The following is a 19,878-nucleotide window of genomic DNA, read 5'->3' on the forward strand; positions in this document are numbered from 1 at the left end:
TTTTAAACATGGTTGTGTGATTTTTTAATGTTTTAGTGATTGAGTTAACAAAGCCACTCTAAACAGGACCATCATTCACTAATGAACATCACACTGTGTTGAAGAAGACTTTTAACTACAGAGAGCAAACATTTTCCCTAACTAGTTTATGCTCTCTGAGGTAGTAAATCAACTAAGAGGTAGGACTGTTCCACATAATCACCATTCTTTTCTAAAACCTGTAGGACAGAAACAAGGAAATAAGGAACTTTAGCAATGCTTTACATTTCATGAGACTTGAAGCGTGTAGACTTCCTGGAGAGTTTGTGGGGCCGAGGACAACCTTGACAAAACCCGCTTATGTAACATTTGAAAGCAGCAGCCAGCATGGCCTCGCCTGGGGAAAAAAAAAAGAAAAAAAAAAAGATTTCTTGCCAAACATTGGGACACACACACAGAGGGTCTCACATCCCTGAAAGGAGAAAGCAGTCTGCACTCGAAGGTGAAATGGATCAGTTTAATGCGAAACCAAGCAAGATTTCAACAGCTATTCATTCACACTCAACACAACAGACTGATTCCAGAAAGAGAGTAAAACTAACATCTGTCTCTGTCCTTGCAGAGAGCAACACAAACACTGCACACAGCGTCATATCATGTCCGGAAAACAAAGATACATCGGATGTTTAGCATTCAAGTAGTGCAGGCGGGTTAGAAGCATCAAACCCCCCTTCCCCCCCCCCCTTTTTTTAAATTCAATGTCACGACTGAGACGCAGGCAAGTAGACTAAAGAAAAAAAACAAAACAATAAAAACCCTGGAAACTTCTGGAAAACATCAGAGACAGAACTACAAAAAGATTTTCTGACAGAACTAAGAAACACTTCACGTCGTTATTACAAAAATATTAATCTTATTCAACGTTAAGCCGACACGGGGGACAAGATGGGAGAATCATCTGTGAGCGATGTGTTTTAATGGGCCATGCAAGACGAGTTCGAATATATTTTCTCCAATAACGTAACGTTTGAGTGAAGAAGCGATGAGCAGAAATTAAGACGCTGCTGGATATCTGATGAGTCGTTTAGTTTACAGGTAGGAGGATGAACTGCGTCAGTGATCAGGACGCGTTTGTTCGCAGAGTGTGAATTTTAAAAACAGAACTGATTAAGTTACTTTACAAACTCAACCGACAGCCTCTCATATGGATGATCATTAAAAAATAAAGCACTGGTTATATGTTTTCTGTGAGCACACGTATGGGAGGACGATTCTTCTGCAGGGGGGGTTAATTTTGAGGGGGAGGGGGCGGTGGGGCAGGAGGCATGCCAAAGGGGGGCATGCCCGGCACCCCCATCCCCATCATGGTGACAAAGTTGGAAGGGTCCATGGGAGGCGGGGGAGGCGGAGGCGCGTACATCATGCCTGTTGAGCCTGGGGGAGGGGGAGGGGGAGGAGGAGGGGCTCCGGGGGGCAGTGGGGGCTGGACGCCAGGGGGAGGCGGCACCATGGAGGGGGTTCCCATGGGTGGAGGGGGCTGAGCTCCGGAGGCTGCAGTCTGCTGGGGCTGCTGCCAGGGGGGCAGGGTGCCGGTTCCAGGGCTGGACGTGGTGGTGGTGTCTGCAGGGGGGAGAAGGAGACAGGTCACTTTGATGTTCTGATGCTCCATTAGAGCTGACACAAACATGTCTACCAAACAGACTCGGCAAAGATAGCCGACCTCCCCGTATACAATACTATCTACAGAGGCTCATCGTTTTCTTTTCATGTGTACAGAAGGAGAGCTACAGTAAGTCTGCATTTTTTTAATCAGGTGAAGAAACAAGAAATGAAACCATTTAAAGTCTCCTGAATTAAACTCTGCTTTATGATCAGTCCGAGCCTCGAGCTCCAGGCAGAGCACATGACACGCACGTCTGTATTCAAAGTGAACAACAAACTATTTCACTGTCAAAGAGATAAGAATATGAAGGTCAGCAGTAAGCTTGATATCCCACAATGCATTGTAAAAACTAAAAATTATGTGCCTAAACTGGTCCTTTCACTTCCAGTACACCGTGTCCTTTTCACAGATCAGTCAGTAGATTCAGTAGTTGACAGTTTTCAAGTATGGCGTAGTGTGATCTTACTCTGTTGCCATGGCAGCGGTGTACTGGTTGCCATACTGCTGGTTGGAGGTGGGGGTGGAGCCTGCTGTTGCCATGGTGGCAGGGGTCCAGAAGGAGGGGGAGGCGGCTGGTTGCTGGGGGGAGGAGGGGGAGGAGGCATCATGCCCATCGGAGGCGGCAGCAGACCTGAAAGCAAAAATATGACAGGGAAGTTCTGGGGTCTTAAATTTACTGAGGGTTTTATTTTCAGCTACTTCTACTTTAAGTTGATTTCAAACAGGTTCATCTGTTGACTTTTAAAAAAAACTGTCTAGAAAAGTAATCTCTTACCCATGGGGTGTCCATGAGGTCCTGGTCCCTGGCCCATGGGAGGAGGAGGGGGCTGCATCCAGGGGGGAGGCAGGCCGTTGGGGTTTGGAGGCATTGGGGGGCCTCCCATGTTGGGCATGGGGGGAGGGAAGCTGTGAGGTCCTCCGTGACCTCCCGGTCCACCATGCATGCTGTGGTAGTTCCTGTTCTCAGTGGGCCCGGAGCTCATCCAGGGGGGGCGGTTCTGCTGAACACACACAAGACCGTTAATCAGGATGTGCAATCATCACAGACACAAACAGGACTGTGGGATCATGGGTGCTCAGGACTAACCGGTGGGGGCTGGTTGCTGTTGGGTCCTGAGGACCGGGGTGCTCCTCCCTGGTTTCCAGAGTGTCCTCCTCCAGACGAAGGGACCGGAGCCTCCCCCAGCTCGGCCATGAGGGACAGATACTCTTTGTCCATACGAGCTTTGTCCTGAGCTGACTGAGGGGGCTCGCCGCCCGTCGCTCTGTGGGCAGCGAAGGAGCTGCACGGACGAAAAGGAAAGTTAATTAAAGACCTTCAATTAACACCTTCAAGCTTTGCGAGTACACACACTGATCCTCATCGTCACCTGGTGTATTTGCAGTCGGAGGAGATGTGTCCGGCTCCACCACACTTGGTGCACAGGGTGGTGTTGGTGATGCTGCGAGGTTCAGCGTTCTGCCATGGACGAAGGATTCTGCAGAGACACACATCAGGTTTCAGTGGTGCTCCGAACTTTAAAGACTTCCTGTGGATTAAACTACACCCCCTTCTTCACACCGTTACATCCTCAGGCTGTACCGCCCATAGAGGCCCAACGTAGTCTCAAGTTTGATCTGACAGGGAAATATTTATCAGGTTTCACAAGCGTTATCTGAATAAATGAGTCAGTAACACATAGGCACGTCTGTAAATTTCTAGAGATTTCCAGGCAGACGGTTGCAGGATATAACCATCATCACCATTGTTCTGGTAAAACCTTCAGACTGTCAACAGTAATGTCATTGTCCTCTTTGACCATATGAGGGATGTCAGATGTCTTGATTTAAAGCAGAGCCAAAGTCAACAACAACTCAGCTTACAGCTCATGTAACATTGCCAAAGAGTGTAAAAGACAGCTTTTAAACATCATGTTCCAACATGTTTTACTGGTTCTGTCTTTGTTTTTTTGTTAGATGAAGAAGAGGAGACATCTGAGGATATCCAGCTCAAAGTGAAAAACCCAGAACACAAACACTGAAGGTTCATTTTGAGACAGTAAAGAGCAAAGTTTCTGTGCTGATGCTCTGGCGGAGATTAAGGACAAATTATGAATTTCTGGACAAAACACTAAAGTTACTGTTGTTCTTAAGAGGTTTCTGTGTCACACTGACCTGTTGTCGTCCTCCCTCAGGGTGCCGTTGAGTCTGGCGAGCTCCCTCAGCTGCATCTTTCTCAGGTCGTTCTGATCCTCAGGCGTCTCGATGCCTTGTTTCAGAATGTTACGAATCTGTGGACATAAATGTCTCACCGTAACTGAACTGTTCGTCTTTACACTCCCAGGTGACTGAAGTATGAAGAGGAGCTGCACAAATATGATGGATGAAAACAGCGGAGATTATCTTACCTGCTCCACAGCCTTCTTGACATTCTCCATGGTGTTGGCGGTGACGAGGGCGTGCAGCGGCTCGTCTTCTCCTGGAAGCATCTGTCCATCTTTCCGGCCGACCTTCCCCTCCTTCACTGAACCTTTCCCCCGGATCATGATCTTGGCACAGCACTCCTTCTCTATGTTTTTCAGCGTGTTACCTCTGAGAAACCAGCCGAGAACAGAGTCAAACTCAAACTCACTTTAAACTGCTGTGGCTGTGGAAAAGGAGACGCACACCGATAGTTTATGTCACTTACCGCGGCCCGATCAGAAGACCAACAAAGTTGATTTCAGGGTACTCATCCTGGGGGATCATCACTTTGTCGTTGACTCTGGTGGCTGGAGGTCTGCAGGAGAGAAAACATGATGAGCATTTACAGTAAGCAAGGAACATCTAACTGACCCTCCTGAAAGAATCTGTGTTAACCGACATCCACCCGCCTTCTCCCGCTGCAGGAACACAGCAAATATGAACACGCTATTTCACCTAACAGAGCGCTTAACATCCTTTAAAGCATTTCTGGTGTTCACACTGGAAATCATTTAGAACTAAAGGGATGTAAAAGCCGGGGGTCAGGTTGTAAATAGAGACGATAACCCCCCCCCCCCATATAAACAAGTGAAGAAGTCATACTTGTAGTCTGCAGGAGGCTTGAAGTCAGGGTTCAGTCCGACCATCTCTGTGATGAGGGAGTGACGCTCCTCCTCGATCTTCTTCCGCGTGCGGTACTCTCGGGTGTTTAACCTCTTCCCCTCGCTGTTGTAGATTGGCTCCGGAGACGGAGACCTGAAACCGGACAACGACAAAAGACAAGAAAGACATCATGGATACCTTTCTAGAAATGGAGTTCTGCTTTCAACACTCAAACAGGCTCCCTACGGCTAACTCAAACTTGAACAGTTTCAAAAACGCTGCTGGACTTTTTAAGCAAAGGGTGCTGACAAGGTTCAATTTAAAAAGTCGATGGTTAAATTTGGATTCACTGAGAGACTTCTGGCCAGTGCAAGAGAAAAAAGAAAGTTATGCATGAACTCTGCACTGACATCTTAAAGGCTAGAGTCCATTCTTTTATATATTTAAGGGTAAAAAAAAAAAGGGGGCAACCAATGCTGTTTGGTGGTAATTAACCCAATTCACAGGGGAGGGGGGGGGCATCAACCACACAGAATAAAAAAAAGATACATGGCCATAATTAAACCTGCATACAGGATTGTTGGCCTAAAGGAGAGGAAAGTGTGAGGTGAGAAAAAGAACCAGTCCTAAGCACAACGCTGGCTGTGAGGGTCGCTGGGTGTTGACGTGGAGGGAGAGGTCCGTACCTCCCCTTGGATGCTGAAAACCTGTGTCGCTGCGTTAAGGAGGCTCTGTGCTTGAAAAAGGGTTAGGCTGATGTGGGGTAATTTGGGTTAGAGAAAAGGAATTGAGATTAGATTATCCACCTTTTCCTACACTCTCCCAGCAGAGAGCCACATCTGTATCCATGTGATGTGAAGAAAAAAAAAAACGTTTTTCCTTAAAATCTTCCAACGGTGACAACCTGAAACAGCCCTGGTTTGTTGGTTGTGTCACATTAGGTCGGGGAGAGATTTATCAACTTTTGGTTGCTGTGGAAATGTCTGATTATTCAGAGAAACTGTACACAGACGACAGGGACTCGAGCTAAGAAAGGTGAGATACTTCTCTTGTGGCGATCCGCCATGACTTCTGTCTTTATATACGTGTTGTTCAGTCCATTCAAACTCGCCTTCCCACGCAACTTTAACAACTACGTCAGTTCATTTAACATCACAAGGAGTGAGCCCTCTCAAACGTCCGGACGCCGCCTTGATTACATCCTGTACCGGCCAGCTGGCCATGTCTGTGCCTGTGTCTGGTCCAGTCTCTGCCTCGCCTACAGTGTACGCCGCCATCTTGCTTCCTCGTGTCACTGTGTTTCTGGATGCATCGCTGATATGGTCAAAACCAGGAGACTAGTCAGGGCCATGAGTTGAGAGAGACGGTAAGATGAACGGACTGAACAATATATATATGTTGACAGTAGTCACAGCAAGATCCTTGTGGAAACTGATCTAAAAGCTGTCCAGTGCTTTCCAGAACTAAAACTATTCTGGATGTTTTCGTCTCTGGGGGGGGAAGCTGGAACAAGCCCCCCTGACCCCCTGAGTGGAAACGTTTAAAACCACAGAGGGGAGAAACAGCTGTGACCAGCCACAAATCATTTATGTCTTGAACAAATCTTTTTAAATAGTAACTGATGTTATCATGAAGGCTTTAAGCTAAACTATCACAGGTTAAATGTTCAAATGTGCGACTTGTCGACATTTATGTTCAACGTTTGTGTCTAAAAGAGCCAAATTATCTGAACTATCTGAAAGATAAACAGACGCTAAATAATCCAAGCTACAAATAAAACATCACAGATAAAGAGAGCCAGGTGATCAGACCCAGACCTGTATCAGAGGGAAACCTTTCATGACTATACATCATATATGAACTCATGTATTCATTCAGTACTCTACATCAGACACACAGAACAGGCAGAGTGAAACCATGACGAGTCAAACCTGATGGCTAAACCTCCACTGACCTCTCGTCTGACGACATGTTTGGTTCTTCAGACAGAAACTGAAGTATCTAAACTATAACTGACCCCTGTGCATCTCTCCTGCTCTGCTTTACGACCTCATCATTATTCTTACGTCAGATCCAACATTTATTTCTGAAGAAAACGAGTCAGGTCCGAGTTTTTTTAAAAAGAGCCGGGTGATAGATCCACTTACGTGTTGGAGATTTGAGACAACTTTTAGGTTTAACTTTTATTTGAGTTCTGAAGAACCACTGTTGTTTGAATCTATTCAAACTTAAAGCAGGTCTTAGAGACGTGACGGATGAGGAGCCGCCAGCTGCACACGAGCGCAGGGGACTGAGAATAATTCAATTAAAGAAGATTACATGGATTAAGACATGGGTACAGAAAAAAACAAATATGACTCTTAGTATCACCCAGCCCTGTTATTAATTTATTTAAAAAAAAAGGAAGTTAGAGATCGGACCGATCCGACCCTGACGTGATTTACATATCCATGATCGGACTGACGCGTCGATCGAGAGAGACGGTCGGGCTCTTTGAAGACATTCAGACTGATTTAATTTGAAAAGCTGACAGCTACTTCCTGTTTGTACCTGAAGCCAGCATAAAGTTCAAACTCATTTTTCCTTTGGAATAATATTATTAAGTTATACATTATTTTTATGCTCCTTCAATTAGAAGTGCAATGTCTACGTCCTGTTTACGTCAGTGTTTCGTAACCTTACACATGATTAAAACATGATCTAAATGAATATCGGTATTTTTAACGTACATTTCTGAAACCGATCAGAGCCTCGTTAAATTAAAGTTACTTAATTGAAGGTCTGAACGAGCCTCCATCTCTAAAGAGGATCTGATGATTTGACTGATTGAAGCGCAAAAAAGACACATTTTAATTTCCACTTTCAGGAGGAAAAGTTCAGGTCTAACTGTGTTTGTTTTCTTTTTGTTGCTCCAAGACGAACTTCCTCCGTGCAGCATTTGTTTAGATTTTATGATGAATGTCTTAAAGAAACTTTAGATGCTCATAAAGCTGCAACACATGAACCAACACTGCCTGATTTTAAACTCACGATGCAGCTTAAACACTGAACAAACCCACCTTTACTTTAGAGTATGTATATCTTTAAAGAAATATCAATAAACAAGAAAGCTAGCACACATTCTATAGCTAGCGTTAGCAGTGGAAGAACACGTAAACATTTAAAGTGAATGAAGTGAAACTGTCGTCTAACTCTAGACTCAGCGCTGCCCCTTCTTTAAAGAGTGAGCTAGCTAAATGCTACATCTGCAGGCTAACACTACAGCAGTCTGAGGCTCGGGCTAACAAGCACACACACAGAAATAAACTGAAAATCAACATTTGTCTTCCAAAAAGTCAAAAGGTAGAGAAAGTGTTACTGTTCATGGGTTTAATCTTTTTCCGACCTGTCCTCAGGGTTAACAGGGATTCCCAGGTCTCCTGTACGCAGTTTACGAGTCAGGTCTTCGATCTGCAGTTGGACTGGAAGAATTCAGGTTAGGAAAGAAAAACAAGGATGGAGAGAAATGTGGTTATCATGACAACATCAGAGAGACGACGCTCTGCACATGAGAGCAGCGTCGACTCAAACATTACTGAGTTCAAGACACACAAAAAAAAGGGTGAGTCTGTTAAATAAAGTGAGACCCAAATAAAACATCTGGTCAAAGTCTACAGCATGAGACCACTTACTGAGGATCAGAGGTGTTTACATTAACAGAAACAGGACTAACCTTTTCTCACACAATGATTAAACATGGAAACATATCAGTCCATGTCTAGACCATGATTCCTCAAAATGCCAGCCCGTCATGTTTCAGTTAGATGTTGTACGGCTGCAGGTTTAGTTTAAGGGCTCCGGCATTTGAAGGACACATGGGGTCTAAAAATCACTGATGGCTCTCTTTGTTCTGTATGTTTCAGGTGATCACAGTCTCTCTTTGCACTCCACAGATTTAACACTGAGGGCCTGATGTGACACAGAGACAAGTCTTACATTTAGAAGGCAATGGAGAAATCAATCATCCCATGCACATTATGAAAGTTGGAATGAAACTCCCCCAAACACAGAGATTGACTGGTCACAGAGAGGATTACTCTGGATTAGAGAGATGAATACAGGCCCTGTGAACTTTCAAACACGCTTCCCTTCTTTGTGTTTTATCTACTGAATGAGCAAAGGAAACGAGAAGTGTGACAAAGGGAGGTGGGCACAGATGAACGTTTACATACCAAAGAACAACAACCATTACCAATGAGTGAATCAAACATCAATAACGATGTCGGTTATTGACAGAAAAAGGACTCATCTGCTTCAGAATACCCCGCTGAGGGCCTGTGAAGGCAGCATGTTGGTGCTACACTGCTGCTGGAAGGCATTTCTGGTTATTAAACATCTGTTAGTTTGGCCTTAAGAAGAGCAGATTAACAACTTATTTTTACTCAATTTGCTTTCAGAGTTGTTACGATACCAGCGTGGGAAACGTCTCTTGCCGTTTTCATGCTGCCATTTGAAGGTGGGGTATTTATGCCTGCAACGTGTAACGCACAGAGGAGGAATGGTGGGGTGAAGCTGTTCTGCCCCTGATCCTCCATCAGAGGAGTAATGAAGGGAACGCACTGAGAACGTGTAACGTTGGGGTAGGCCAGGCGAAAAAGCGCTGTGTTTGTATATGTGGAGCTTCTGCTGTGCGTTTAAATGCCGTACCTCTCAAGCTTCTGCAACACTGTAGCGAATGTTACGCCGATGAGATGCAATTTGTAAGAACAGAGACTTTAGCCCTGTTCAGACCGTCGTTTCAAGACGCCATATTTACCCCTGTGACGTTTCTCCTTAAATCTGAATGTCGTGGAGGCGCCATAGGGGGACGAAGTGACCCCACGCGCTGTGTGTGTGTGTGTGCGCATATCTGACTGTGTGTGTGTATGTGGAGCTCTCGCTGTGTCGTGCTTCTGCAACGCTGAAACGCAAAGTGACCTCATAGACTGGGACACCAATAGTACACCGTCACGGAATCAATACGTGATGACGGCTGAGCTTAGTTACGGCACGTTTGCCAAAAAAGCAGTCTGAAAAGGGCTTTTAAATCATATGAATCATATTTCTCACTTAAGATTAAAAAATAGATATATTTGTCAGTCCCCTATAAAAAAATAAAAATAATCAACTTGTTCCCCAGAAATAAATCTTTAAAAAAAAAGCCTTCACAGGATCGTCTCAGTTTAAAGACGGATCAGATGGTATCAGAACATCTCTGTTAAAAGCTTCATTGTTAAATATGATTATTTTGAAATAGGCCAAAATCAAAGCACATTAAAGAGTGATTCACATCTTGCATTGCCCAGTAAGAGAATAGTCAAATGTTGGAAAGCCATTGAAGCAGCATTGCTCACACTCAGGAGAAACAGCAGCACACTTCAGCATATTAGGACATTATGGGTAAACGCCTCCATGCACAAGAACAATACTGATGATGTGTGTAAGGGGGGGGGGGGGGGGGGTCAGGCAAAGACAGTGAGCAGTGACCTGCAGCTCAGGGACAAATAGCAGCAAGCAGTGGTGTTTAATCATCTAGCTATAACTCGTCTTGCTAATGGCTGCCCAGTCAGTGGTATGCAAACCAGAAGACCACAGAAAAATCTCACTTCCATTGAAAGAGAAATGACCCCAGTTAACATTTGACATCACATTAAAATCATCCATGATCATCAGGAAGAATTACTTTCTCTCAACAGTTGGAACAATTAGACATTTTTCCAGTATGTGTAACACATCAGTGTTAGGGTTAAATTTAATCAGAAACATGTCTCGTGTCTTTTACAGTTCTAACTGTTGGGAATTCAGAAAACAGGAAATAACATTTACAGTGATGTGTAAGAAAACTAGAACCTCAAACAGATGTGAGACACATTATTCAACATAACTGCATTTGTAATTTAAATAGCAAGTTGAATTTAGAAGCAGGTACTGATTTAATATTTACCTATATAGGCTCTCTCTTGGTCCCGGGTCAGGCCGGGGGGAATGACAGTGGGCATGCCCGGAATGACCGTCTTCTGATCGGGCGTCTCGCTGCTCCAGCGACTCTTCTTCCTTTGTTTCTTCGAGCCAAAATCTACAGAGAGAAACAGAAACACATTAAAAAAGTCAATGTTGGCTGTAGGTTAGGAATAAATGAAACCTGTCTTAAAAAAGAAAAAGAAACACAGAGGTTTTTTAATGTATATTTGACCAATTGTTGTGATAATACAGACATTAAAGTAGTTTAATTTCAAATAAAACCACACCATTACATGAACTGAAGATGTTAAAAAACCTAAAGTTTAGATGCAGGTGTCTGCTTCTCTTTACACCTGAGTGTCTGTTTAATAAGTTTACTTTGTCCACTCTGTGAAAAAGTCTAAACATGGAGATTACGTGTGTTCTGCTTCTAGCCTTAGTTATAATAAATAACCAGATTTATGGTTTTAATGCTGGTGTTTCCTTTTGTTTGCATTACATCATCAGTGTGCGACGTTAACCGCCTTAACCCGCTGCCGGGACATCGGGGGACCCTGGTCTCTGATGTTGAGGGTCCCGAGCTGAAAAGTTTGGTAACCTCTGCTCTAGGAGGGTTCAGCTGATGTTGTTCATCAGTTTTTAATTTCATTCATACGGCATTATTATAAACACAAATATCGGTACCTTACTAATACATTTCAAATGTCGTATTGTTTGTGTTCATACGTGTTGTGTGACGTTACCTCTACGATGTGTTTGTTATATTAACATTAAAGATGCAACAAAAGTAACCACAGTTAGTGAAAGTTAGCCCCTCAATAACACAGGTTGTCTCCATTTCGTGATCATTAGCCACATTAGCATCGTTAGCTCGTTAGCCGCTGCTACCTCCAAACGCTTATAACGGTCGCTCAGGTCACTCACCTGGTCCGGACACGACCGACGGGAGTTGTTGCTGTGGGAGCGGGGCAGCAAACCCTGCCGCCGGACTGAACTGCGGGAAAGCGGCGGTCGGCATTGGGGGCTGAAATACTTGCAGAGCCGGGAAGGAGGCAGGCGGCCCCGGTGTCGGCATCAGCCCGTTGCCCGCACCAGGCCCCGCATCAAATCCCCGTTTAGCGCCGATGCTGGGGTGCAACTTCCCTAACGGAGTTGCATTTGCTCCCGTTGCCATTTTCGGTGTACTCCTATGGCCTACTCACCTTTCAACGTCTGCAATTTATGTATAAATTTACCAAAATGAAGAGTAATCAATAAAAGTGTGCCCAACAAATACCCCTTACACGTTAAACTTCGCAAAATGGCGCCGTCGAGAGATCCACAAAGAGATGATTCCTTGGCCGTAGGTTGATCCGCTGAAGTAGAAAGGCGTTCCTATTGGCCAAACGAAGCCCCTCCCACTTAAAATGATTGGTTTAATAAAATCTGTCGTTATCCTCATCCTTCAAGCTGATAGGCTGAAATGACCATCAATCCTGTTATAGAGCTACCGGATGCTTTGCCATTAAAGCACATTTATAGCCCCCATAATTCCCCACTCAGAAATGTAGGTATTAATTATTAAGGAACTATTTATTTATTTTTTATGATATATTTCCACAGTCCGGTTCCATAACATCTTCTTAGCTGCTGTGAGACTAGTAGCACCAGCTGACTCCCTCACAGTGCAAAACAATGTGCAATATTTATCTCAGTAAAAACACTGAATTGACATAATGTGGAAAACAATCTGTTTAATAATCTCATGTGCAAAACTCACAGGACAAGAAAACATAGATATGTGTATTTATTTTAGAAAGAGAGACAACAGGAGCGCTTCTGGTATCCCTCAAACCACCGTATGATCCCGGTCCAGGTACTCAGGATGGTTTTAAAAAGGCCTTTAGCTCAATCGCGGCAGTAGCTCAGTCCATAGGGACTTGGGTTGGAAACCGGAGATTCGACATTTCATTCCAGATGCAGAACCATAATATGGAAGTTAGTCTGGTTGTTGGGGAGGTGCCAGGACTGCAGAGGTGCCCTTGAGCAATACACCACATCCCAAACCCCTCTAGTGCCCTAACATGTCCCCAGTCCTGCTTGTGCATGTGTGTGAAAAGTATGTAAAATAAAATAAATAACATCTACAGGGCTATTCTGGTAAATTTGTGACATTATTCTCTGTTTCCACTTAAAGCTACTTAAATGAGTAACTATACAACATTAAAAATAAAAAACATTTAGTATGCACGGAGCAGCCATGTTGTATTTTGAGCTCTTATACTGAAGATCCTCCGAGTGGCTGAGTTGGAGTTCAAACTTTAGGGGGCGTTACCGATGACATATGGGACTAGCATCTTGGAAAAGCCAACTTCTGAGATCAAATGGAACTCGTCACAACCACTAGGTCACCGGCGCCACCCACACATGTATTTTTATTGACTATTGTGACATCTTCCTTGCCTTCAATGAGACAGTATATCCAAAGACACGGGTCACATTCCTCAGATTGAAGATGCACAGAATTTTAATGTCACTGAAATGGTTAGAAAATCAAGACGTACACGAAAGGCATCAGAGGTCATTTTAATCATGAAACTAAATTGTTTAATATGAAACTTCACACTTATTACAACAATGAAAGTGAATTTTCTTAACTGATGTGTCACAAAAACAACATGATCAGGATGCACCGTCAGAAAAATTATTTCACAAAAAGGTTTGATATTACCCAGTCACAGAAAGGAAACCATGTGTTTTTTTATTTTTATTTTTACTACTGTGCAGATCCATATTTGGTAAAAGAGCGACAGTTCACAGGTTAAACAGAGGAGACGATGAAGCGCACAGTTTTCTACGATTTTAGCTTCACATAATGCAACATGTAACAAAAGCGTTTTCAGACCAGGGGTTCAACCGGCAAGAAATTGGATTTTAAAACTCTCATATAGAGTTACAATGCTGGATGATCAAACTAAACGTGGGCAAAGTTTCAGATCATGAGGTTAACGCATGTTGATGTAGTCACAGGATGAGTCTGCAGAGGGCGCTGAACGACTTATTCTGTAAATCACGCCATAGTTCCCCGATGTGAAACCAAGAATTTCACCAGACGGCTTCAAGCCTCTACGTAAACCACTGAAACCTCTTACATAGACTCTCTTCTCCCAGCTCTGGAGAGCAGCCCTCCCCTGGCAGCCCTGCAGCATTCTGTTCTCCCCAGGAAGGCTTCCAGAGAGCTGACCAATCAGAAGAGAGTGGGCACATGGGGAGGGGGGCCTTAAAGTACAGCAGCTGAAAATTAGGGTTTTTACTGACTCGTGTCAGATAAATAAGATCATGTAAAGCTGCTCTAAAGGTTTTACAGACTGACGACATGAGAGGAGAACATGAGGACGATATGGGAGCTTTCAAACTCCTACAAAAGCTTGGTAGTCTGGACCGAAACACAAATAAAAGAGGCCAGCGATGAAGTCCGACTGCTTCAGAAAGAAGTCTCTTCTTTTGAACTCCCACGAGGCAAAACAAACCAACGGCTACGACCAAGCAATCCTCCGTGTTGCAATATGTAATGCGAGTATACCAACCACCCGCTGGCTCTTCCAGCAGTCGTGTGATCTCAAAAACGAACCTCTCAGTCTGAAAACGCCTGGTTTAAAGTTGTAAAAAAAACACTTAAATGCACAGATCAATACATGACATACTGCTAAGGAAATTGTAACCCTTGAAGTGTACTTCAACTGAAAGTGTAGCAATTTTTCATCTGTTTTCTAACGCAAGTTTGACCAAAAGGATCACTTATGTTTGCTCACGGTTTTCAACACAACTACCAAATATTTGCCCTTTCACATACAGCGGCAATCTGAAGTCCTGTTTGGATTCATAACACTTTAAGAAACCTTCTCCGTATCTCTCTGCTATCGAGCACGTAGGGCCGTCACGATACCAGAATTTAAAAACTCAATTTGTTTTTATCGTAAAAATTAAACAATATCGACACCTGTTGTGTTACCACGGCAACAAAAACAGAAGTCTGAGGCATCCAATACTTGTTTTCTGGATTTTTAATAAATAAAAGTTGCAGACAAACTGCTGCACGCTATGACTGAAGATTACTATTGTAGTACTTGAAATCAGTCTTGGTCTCGAGAGACCACTTTTTGAAGGTCTCGGTCTCAGACCAGGCGGACTGTGGGTTTAAAATCAAGACCGGTCAAGATCACCACTGATCTATTTTTCCACCATAACTGTGATTAGAAGGAAAACGTCTCTTTTTAAAAGAATAAATAACTTCAATTCATTTATAGTTTGATTTTTAGCCTGTGGTTACTGCCTCAACCTTCCCGGTGTTATGGGTGAGTGGCACCCAAGATGATGATTTTTCAGAGATATTTATGGTCTTGGTCTTGTCTCGACAGCGAATAGTTCTAAAACGTTGTTTCAGAAAGTATAGAAGTACCGGAAAAAATTTTGGCACCCTTCCTTGCAGGTCAAAACTTGGCTTGAATCTGGCTTATTAAAGTGCTATGAACCCAAAACAAACAGATTCTGCAGATTTAAATGCAATAAAGAGAAAATAACGTTAAAGAAAAACAACATCAAGATGCAGATTTGTCAAAAGTCTGGATGTCAATTCTGTCTGCAAGACGTCCAGCAAACAACTTAAAAAATTCTTCTTTTTTTTTAAGAGAGGTTTGGTCAATCTCAGGACATGAGGAGCTCAGAACTTAAAAGACGTTTGCAAAACAGCTTCATGCTAATTTCTCAATTTAGTTAAACTTCTTCAACTTGGTAAACGACGTGTTCCCGATATGTTTCACAAAGTACAATCCTATATGTTTGCATTGTCTTTGTGTGTGGAGAAATCTGCTGTATAGTCTGAAAACACCTCGAGACATGCACTAATGTAACTGGTTTCTACAAACCAAGTCTTCCTAATAAACACGTAACTACACTCGTCCTCGATAAAAGAATTAACATCTAAAATAAGGCGAGACTCTCTCAGAGCTGCACTAACACAACAACACAGAAAGAAGACAAAAGCTTTTAAGGACTTACTGCATTTTTTATTTGAACCTGGAATGACTACTCAGAAGCGGTTTGGATTTTTAAGCTAAGTTCTTACAGCCCACACGCTTTACATGCAGAGATCTGACTGGTACCGCTAATCCTACCAATGAGATATAATGTTTGATACCAATGGCACTTCGGCTACCCTACCCCCCACTAGAAGTCACCAAGCTCTCCCCAGATTTCATGGGACAAGATTCAGTAAGCATATCGTGCCCGCTCAGCACCCTGATCCCGCGGAACCTCGTAGGTAGAACTTCTCTGTAGGGCGGCCACCGGGGAAAGGCGCGAGCGCTCGTATGTGTATCCATCTGCCTCGGCAGGGACTCTCCGAATCGGACTCCGCTCACGTGGGTAATATGAGGAGACGGGGGCTGGTGGAGGAGGGAAGGGAGGACACTCGTAAAGGTCGTGGCTAGAGGGGGGCAGACGCTCCCTCGTTAAACCCGTGGAGGAGGTTGTAGGAGGAGGCATGGGAACAGCGCGACGATCTTCATAATAACTGGCCCTGTACTTCTCGTAGTAGTCCACGACACCGTACGGATCCCGTTCCTCGTAGGGCGACCGCCGCATGGGATAGGGAGGTACCGCGCCATAGAATGAGCTGTTAGTCCTGTAAGCTGCTTCGCTGCCGTACATCCGAGCCATGCTATGGTCAGCACCAGCACTAATGCCGTAACCCGGGGGCGGCCCGTATCTCATTGCACTCTCGTAGCCCGTGCTCCTTCTGTACCCTGCCATGGCGCTGCTGTGAGCAGCACCCCGTGGAAAACCATGAACAGGAGCGTAGCCTGTGCCGTAATCTGGCTCGACGCTGAAGTCCGGATGATAACCCCTGCTGCGACCACGCCCGCCGAATCTCGAGGCATCGTATCCATCAGAGTTTGGCTCTGAGCCGTTTCTGTGGTAGCCATTTTGGTCTAGAGGGCACTCTTTGGACCAGTGGCCTTCCTGCCCGCAACGATAACAACCCGATCTGTCTCCCATTCCCGGCGCAGTACGCAGGCGGCTAGTCGAAAGCTTCACGCTCATCAGTTTGCCTTTAAAAGAAAAGACTCAATAAGGACTTATACCCGCATTGATTCCAAATCATATCTGTCACATTTCGTGCTTTGAACAAAAACGTTTCCTAACAGAACCAGTCTTCTAAACATCCCAAAATAGCAAGAAAGCATAACTTAAAAATATTCATTAAAGCTGAAATCCGTAACTTTCCGCATGTTTCTCTCCAGAAAGTGGCGCTCGTGTAGTGTTCAATTTATCCTGCAAAGGACGCAGGTTGATGCCAACTCATTTTAAACATGCAATACGACGTAATTTGACCGCTTACATGATAACTAGTAGCTATCAGGTTAGAGTGTGCAGACAAAACAATTACTGCATAAATGATCAAACACGAATTAAAGATTAATGTGCAATTGGTGTCTATTTGGTGGTGGTTACCCTTTGCTGCTGGGCTTTGGTTTAAAGAATTCAAATAATATTCATAACTTCAAACGCTGCGCAGACTTTACTTACCGACCAGATTACGGATACCAGCTTTAAAGTAATCATGGCTGCCTTACTGTCTTCATCTTACTGTTACCTCTCAGTCTCCGTCTACTTACCTGCAATGGATCCAAAACTTACCCGTCAATTCACAAGTTCAGAATTTAATATTCTTGATACAGTATCTTGAAGGTAAATGCCTGAAAGTTCACCTTTAAACGCTGTGTTGTCTAACTGACTAATGACCTCCATGGCGTCCTCCATTCGCTCCATGTGAACAAAAGCGTAGTTCTTGACTATGTCACACTCCAACACAGCTCCAAACTCCTCAAACTTGGCCCTCAGCTCCTGGTTGGTGCAGGCGATGTTCCCCACGTGTAGTTTAGCCGATCCTCGCGACTTGCCTCGGCTCAGCTCTACATTCATTGGCTGACCGTTGAGCTCGTAATGATGGAGGTTACTGATGGCTTCTTCTGCCTCCGCTTTGTCGTCCATGTGCACGAAGCCAAAGTTCTTGACAATAGTGCATTCTGCGATCTTCCCATACTGGGAGAAGAGAGAGCGAAGTTCATCTGATGTGGTTTCCTGGGCCAAGTTCCCGATGAATATTTTCACCATTTTGGAGCGTTCAGGTCACTGAAAGAGGAGAGAAACTTGTCACAAATAAATATATCATTAATCCAGTGTATCCTGTGTAAATGTGTCTCTGAGTCATGACTGTCTACAATGAGTGAGAAGCTCGAGTCCCGCTGGCTGTGTTGTTGTCAGAGCTGTGTTTACATGGACAGGAAGCTCCTCCCCTTGTGTATAAAAGCTGTTTTAGTCAAGAAGAACATACTCACTGATTATTTGGATGTTAGTGAGAGTTTTTAGATCACGCTCATTCTGTGTCAGTTTATGTGCAATGTGAAGCTACGAGCTAACTAAAGAGAGCTAACATTAGATTGCTAAGACAACAATGCAGGACACAGGTGATTGCAGCTCGAGCAAAGGACCATTTTGTCTGCCGCTTGCACTCAATTATGGTGCGTATCATTAGGTAACTCCTTTGTGCAATAAAAGAGTGCAGGGGTGTTGGAGGTGTGTCTCTGGAGGAGAGCGGAGGCTTCAGGATGGAGGAGGCATGGCCAAACAGCAGTTTGTTTAAGTTTCATGAAAATAATGTGAAACAAAATAATAGTAGATGTGAATACTGTTATTATTATTGCCATATGTTTGAAGTATTTCCTTCTTCCTCTATTTCACATTTCGAATTGGTTACACTGTTATGGTTGTTGCCTTTCGAGCTTTTGTGTTAATTTCCTCAAATGGGGGATCAATAAAGATACACACAGCGCACTGAATATGTTGAAGTGTGTCTGCAGAATTAAGAGGTTTCTCTGTGGCTACTGCTACTAAGTTTTGTGTTGGTTTTCATCCATTAATTACTTCATAAAAACAAGCAGAAGCAGTGGCAATGGTCGAGTCTGTTGGGGCCTTGGGCAAACATTTATAGGGGGCCCCTCCAACCTCTATTATATCTACCAGTATCCCGGTGCTCTTCCTCTTCCAGACAAATAGTTTCTCTTCATTTCCACTTTCTAGCACCTCTCTCTCTCTCTCTCTCTCTCTCTCTCTCACATGCTGCGAGTCATGATTAGCTTCAGCAGATAACATTACCTACACTGGCTGCTTTTATTGGAACTGTGTCATTAAAACTCATCAGTTTAGATCACCGTGAGGTTAACGTGTCTGTGGCGAAGTTACGTAACAAGCGTTTCCACGTTTTTCAGTAATCTAAACACGTAGCACGCCGTTAGCTTGTCCGTCTTAATATTAGCTTAGCATTCACATCCAGTTTGACATGACGTCACTTTGATTCAGACGGAGATAACCCGGATGAAAGGGCTGCTTTTGTTATAATGGCGTCTTTTGGTAAATGCAGATAAAGTAGAGCGTGAATTCTTACCTCGAAAAGCTGCAACCTTAGTATGAAATGATGAACACCGGGATGCGTCCCCTCGCTTCTTCTTCTGCGATGGATTTAACTGGCGGTTTGCAAAACAGCTTAACGGTGCATTACCGCCACCTACCGGACTGGAGTGTGTAGTATTTACAGTCTGTGGTGTGCAGTATTTACAGTCTGTGGTGTGCAGTATTTACAGTCTGTGGTGTGTAGTATTTACAGTCTGTGGTGTGTAGTATTTACAGTCTGTGGTGTGCAGTATTTACAGTCTGTGGTGTGCAGTATTTACAGTCTATGGTGTGTAGTATTTACAGTCTGTGGTGTGCAGTATTTACAGTCTGTGGTGTGCAGTATTTACAGTCTGTGGTGTGTAGTATTTAGTCTGTGGTGTGCAGTATTTACAGTCTATGGTGTGTAGTATTTACAGTCTGTGGTGTGCAGTATTTACAGTCTATGGTGTGTAGTATTTACAGTCTGTGGTGTGCAGTATTTACAGTCTGTGGTGTGTAGTATTTAGTCTGTGGTGTGTAGTATTTACAGTCTGTGGTGTGTAGTATTTACAGTCTGTGGTGTGCAGTATTTACAGTCTATGGTGTGTAGTATTTACAGTCTGTGGTGTGCAGTATTTACAGTCTATGGTGTGTAGTATTTACAGTCTGTGGTGTGCAGTATTTACAGTCTGTGGTGTGTAGTATTTACAGTCTGTGGTGTGTAGTATTTACAGTCTGTG

At 43.9% G+C, this 19,878-nt stretch overlaps 2 protein-coding genes across 4 annotated transcripts; both read right to left on the reverse strand.

The window, feature by feature from the left end:
- Positions 1–482: 482 nt before the first annotated feature.
- sf1 (splicing factor 1) lies at positions 483–11,997 on the reverse strand. Of its 3 annotated transcripts, none has more exons than XM_065950780.1 (12): positions 11,591–11,997; positions 10,650–10,781; positions 8,073–8,148; positions 4,688–4,840; positions 4,311–4,400; positions 4,030–4,213; positions 3,797–3,912; positions 3,013–3,120; positions 2,730–2,925; positions 2,418–2,640; positions 2,109–2,273; positions 483–1,599 (listed from the first exon to the last, which is right to left on the reverse strand). In XM_065950780.1, the coding sequence occupies exons 1-12, from the start codon at positions 11,838–11,840 to the stop codon at positions 1,268–1,270; spliced, it is 2,025 nt and encodes a 674-aa protein (XP_065806852.1). In that variant the 5' UTR covers positions 11,841–11,997; the 3' UTR covers positions 483–1,267. The 3 variants fall into 3 exon arrangements, with proteins under 3 accessions (XP_065806852.1, XP_029136135.1, XP_065806853.1); XM_029280302.2 differs by having other exon boundaries at positions 2,418–2,643; positions 11,591–11,996; XM_065950781.1 differs by lacking the exons at positions 8,073–8,148; positions 11,591–11,997 and having other exon boundaries at positions 2,418–2,643; positions 10,650–10,777.
- A 1,218-nt stretch (positions 11,998–13,215) lies between these two features.
- rbm4.1 (RNA binding motif protein 4.1) lies at positions 13,216–19,242 on the reverse strand. Its single transcript, XM_020649285.3, has 3 exons — positions 19,152–19,242; positions 17,416–17,839; positions 13,216–16,755 (listed from the first exon to the last, which is right to left on the reverse strand). Exons 2-3 carry the CDS (start codon positions 17,819–17,821, stop codon positions 15,914–15,916), a joined length of 1,248 nt encoding a protein of 415 aa, XP_020504941.1. The 5' UTR covers positions 17,822–17,839; positions 19,152–19,242; the 3' UTR covers positions 13,216–15,913.
- Positions 19,243–19,878: the final 636 nt, after the last annotated feature.

Source organism: Labrus bergylta, chromosome 22, assembly GCF_963930695.1.
Source record: "Labrus bergylta chromosome 22, fLabBer1.1, whole genome shotgun sequence".
Taxonomy (NCBI): Eukaryota; Metazoa; Chordata; class Actinopteri; order Labriformes; family Labridae; genus Labrus; species Labrus bergylta.

Excerpts from the sequence above, each read along its gene's own strand:
- sf1 (XM_029280302.2), bottom strand. The coding sequence starts at position 11,840 with ATGGCAACGGGAGCAAATGCAACTCCGTTAGGGAAGTTGCACCCCAGC. Across the intron at positions 4,401-4,687 it reads AAGCCTCCTGCAGACTACAA|ACCTCCAGCCACCAGAGTCA; the intron begins GTATGACTTCTT and ends TCTCTCCTGCAG. Across the intron at positions 3,121-3,796 it reads CTGAGGGAGGACGACAACAG|AATCCTTCGTCCATGGCAGA; the intron begins GTCAGTGTGACA and ends GTGTCTCTGCAG.
- rbm4.1 (XM_020649285.3), bottom strand. The coding sequence starts at position 17,821 with ATGGTGAAAATATTCATCGGGAACTTGGCCCAGGAAACCACATCAGAT. Across the intron at positions 16,756-17,415 it reads AGACAACACAGCGTTTAAAG|GCAAACTGATGAGCGTGAAG; the intron begins GTGAACTTTCAG and ends TTTCTTTTAAAG.